Source organism: Mastomys coucha, unplaced genomic scaffold (assembly GCF_008632895.1).
Source record: "Mastomys coucha isolate ucsf_1 unplaced genomic scaffold, UCSF_Mcou_1 pScaffold1, whole genome shotgun sequence".
Classification (NCBI taxonomy): domain Eukaryota; kingdom Metazoa; phylum Chordata; class Mammalia; order Rodentia; family Muridae; genus Mastomys; species Mastomys coucha.
The window spans coordinates 31,735,811-31,739,375 of NW_022196891.1; the positions used below are offsets into that span (position 1 = coordinate 31,735,811).

At 54.7% G+C, this 3,565-nt stretch overlaps 1 protein-coding gene across 4 annotated transcripts in view; it reads right to left on the reverse strand.

Annotated features, from left to right (window-relative positions):
• LOC116099676 (receptor-type tyrosine-protein phosphatase V) overlaps positions 1-3,565 on the reverse strand; it is a 24,264-nt gene that overhangs the window by 8,251 nt on the left and 12,448 nt on the right. For 3 of the 4 annotated variants that reach the window (XM_031383621.1, XM_031383614.1, XM_031383606.1), the window contains 6 exons: positions 2,663-2,926; positions 2,229-2,495; positions 1,649-1,930; positions 1,193-1,333; positions 677-887; positions 138-205 (listed from right to left, as the gene is read on the reverse strand). In XM_031383621.1, coding sequence (XP_031239481.1) covers positions 138-205; positions 677-887; positions 1,193-1,333; positions 1,649-1,930; positions 2,229-2,495; positions 2,663-2,926 — 1,233 coding nt within the window. The remainder of the gene's footprint in view (positions 1-137; positions 206-676; positions 888-1,192; positions 1,334-1,648; positions 1,931-2,228; positions 2,496-2,662; positions 2,927-3,565) is intronic. The other variant, XM_031383629.1, reaches the window with a different exon arrangement.

Sequence of the window (3,565 nt, forward strand, 5' to 3'; positions counted from 1 at the left end):
CCCCCCCCCCCCCACACTGCCAAGCAGCACTTGACTCCCAAGAGCTGAGCTCAGCCCCGCCCACCGCCTCCCAAGAGGGATATCAGCTCTTGTCCTTCTCCAGTGTCTAGCCGGAACCCACCAGGTGCCTGGCCTACCTGAGAAGGCTGAGAAGGCCAGGATGGTTTCCGGAGGGCTGAGCCTAGTAAAGGCTGCAACACCGAACCTGCGACAAAGAAGCGGGACTTTAGGCTGGGAAGGAGACCCTTGATGAGAAGCAGCAATGGCCACCTCGGCTTGCTAGTCTCCGTCCTGTCGTGTTTAGAGGCTGGAGATCCTGCTCCTACACAGACCACCTCTGGCTTCTCTTCTTTTTTTCTCTGCTTTGTTCTGGGAGCAAGACATACGTCTTGGAACCAGAACAAAGCAGAGAAACCAGAAAGGGAACCAGAAAGCCTTGGATTTTCCCTTCAAGTCCCCCAAAGAATCCACCCCCTAGTTCTTTTTAACAAAAGAACCATGTATCTGGTGGGTGTCCCCCTCACCCTGCACTGATGCCAGGAACTGATCCAAATAACTGTAGAGCCTTGTGGACTGGCACGTGCGTTCTGTGAGGAGTCTGCCCCTGTCTATTGTTTGAACATAAACCCAGAGTGGAGTTTAGAGTAACTGACCTCCCAGCTGCCTGAGCTCTCACCTATACTGGAAACCTGGCTTGAGATGTCCATTGCATATCTCCTGGGTGTTGTCACAGTCCTCTGTACCTACAGGTACTGTCCAGGATCTTGTCACCGCCCAAGGCTCTGGGTAGAACGGGTTTGGGAACAGAAGAGCCAGGTAGGAGTCACGCCCTCTATAGTAGTGGTCGTACCATGTGTGCTTAATGGCTTCCTGGGAAGGCTGGGCCACTGAGGAAGAATGGGAGAGAGACCGAGCAAGATGAGCAGTGGGGCAGGAGGTTACCCTCTTTCTTTGACAGCACCCCTACTCACAATCCAACACCACCTTATTATCCTTAGTAACAGCCGAGCCTTTCCTGTTACAGACTGGCCCTGGCATTAACTTTTCATGCAGTCTCCTGCCCTAGACCATCCTCACCTGCCTGTGCCTGCACAGCCATGCTCTCCCCGACCCTTCCCTGCGCACCCACGCTCTCCCCGACCCTTCCCTGCACACCCACGCTCTCTCTGACCCTTCCAAGCCCAGAACTTACGTGTCATGTTGATGGTGGCAATTATGCCATACCACTGGATCTGCCCGTCGTCTTTACCAAACATGCCACGCGTGACTGTCACACCCATCCCTGCCCCCAGCTCTACCTGGGGGGCCTCAGCTAGCTCTGGGGGTTGCCAAACTAGGGGAAAGGAAACAAAGGCTTCAACCCAGCACTAACCATCAGCCTTCCGGGGCACACCTTTGTCTACCTAGCACTGTGCACTCTCAGGACACCTGGCGGCAAATGGCTCGTGAACAATTAAATAAGGCCTGGGAGGGCTCTTGGGTTAGGGTGTCAGAACACAGTGCTCCAAAATACAGGACAGGGGTCAGAGGAAGGGGCCAGGTCTGTGGGCAAGGAGAGCCCAAGGCAGCTAGGCTCAGTAGAGGGACTGCTCCAGTGGACAGTGGTGGAGGGAGTCTAGGTGAACAGAAAACAGTGGAAAGTGCCTACCCTCTGCAGAAGTAGTGCACACCAGGGTAACCGCCCGGCTCCACTGGTTGTTCTTGCCCAGCACAGTAAGGCTAAGGCGGTAAGAAGTGGTAGGCGTCAAGTTGGGCAGCAGGACAGCGTCCCCAGAGGTGTTGACCTGGAAGACAAAACGAGCGCTCCCTCCCAGCACCAACTGCTCTACCACCACCAGACAGACATCCACATCTCCAGCAGGCATCGTCCAGTTCAGGGCCAGGTAGGTGGCCTCGGGTTGACAGAGCACATCCTCCACGGGGCCAGGCTCTGAGGAAACAGAACGCTCACGTGGTTAGGTGTCAGTGTCTGGTGAGTGTCAGGGACTCTCTCAAAGCCAGAGGACACAAAGGGCCGACTTTATGCCCATGGAAGGGACAGTAGCGTCATGGAGAAACAACTTGTCTTTGGGGCACCGTTGCCCATCTGAAGAGGGCAGGGGTTGAGCCAGACATCTGCCTGGGAGGAGCGGGTGATTTAGAGAGGAGGGCAAGCCTCTCAGGCACAGTAACCTTCCTTGAAGACATCCACGGGACTTAGGGGAACCCAAGATAGATGGGGAACGTACCCACAGACAGCACCACAGGGTGAGTGGAGGCCTGGAGCGGCCCCGCCCGACATGTCACAGACATCGAGATGGTGTGTCCTGGTGTCAGATCCCTTAGCAGGAGGAGCTCTTGGCCTAGCGACAGCGGTTGCTCCCATGAGAGGTGTCCGGCATCTGAGAGTTGGGCATGGCATGTCCCTTGCCCTAAGGGACCACTGGGCCAGGCCAGGTTAACCACAGCACTGCCTGCCTGCATGGACACAAGCAGCTCATTGGGTGTGAGTGGGTCTGTGGAGAGAAGGCAGAGGTTAGCCAGGCCCCTGGTCCCAGTCCTGAGAATGCCTCACACAGTATATCCTCACTTAGGGTCTTTGGTGTGGAGCTGAGAAATGGGATTGAGTGGCGCTAATGTGTCCAGGGGTCTCCTCTCCCAATGCCTTTCACACCCCACTCACAGGTCCAAGCAGAAACGTTGGCCGCTGCAGTGTAAAGAGGCCCAGCCCGGGAGATGGTTTCCACCTTGTACTTAGTGCCAGGAGTCAAACCCAAGAAGCTTGTGCTGTCTGCCTTGGGCCCCACGATGCTAGTGGCTGTCAGGGTACTCTCCTGGTATATGGTCACTTGGTAACTGCTCCGGCCCCCAGGAGCATGGGCCCAGGCTACTAGGAGCTGGGTGGGAGCTTCACTGGTCACATTTACCAACGTAGGAGCTGAGGGGGCTGCAGAGAGAGCAAGTGGGGGAGTACAGACAGAGATAGAGTAACCTAAACTAAGTGCCCCCTGTTGCAGTAAATCTCCAACCCAAATATGCCCCGCAATGAAAACACAACTCAATTAATATGAATACAAGCTGTGTGCCTAGATCGGGCAGATCTATCACTAGACTACCATCTTCCCCATCTATGAGACCCCTCATAACTTGCAGTTTCTTCAGGCCTTTTGTTTCTGCTCTGCTTTCCTTCCACCTCTTCCTTCTTCTCCCTCTCTCCTCTTTCCCTTCTCCCTCTCTCCCTCTCTTCTTCTCTCCCTCTCTCTCCTCCTCCTCTCTCCACCTTCCCTTCATCTGCCCAATCACAAGCTCTAGCCTTTATTTTACAAATTAAGGTGGGAAGAAGGTTTACAGGTCTACCAGAGTGCTGACTCATTCCTTGTTGAGGAGTGCAACCCCTCCCAGGAGAAGGGAATTAGCATCAAATTACAAATACCACTAGAGCTATCCACAACAATAGCCCCCACCACCAAAGATCGTCCCTGTTCCCTCCATCCTCGGCCCCAGATCCTAGGAGTTCAGTGCAGTTCGGGACAGCAGGTGAACCTCTGACTAGACTCTGAAACAGATCTAATGCTAAACAGATCTA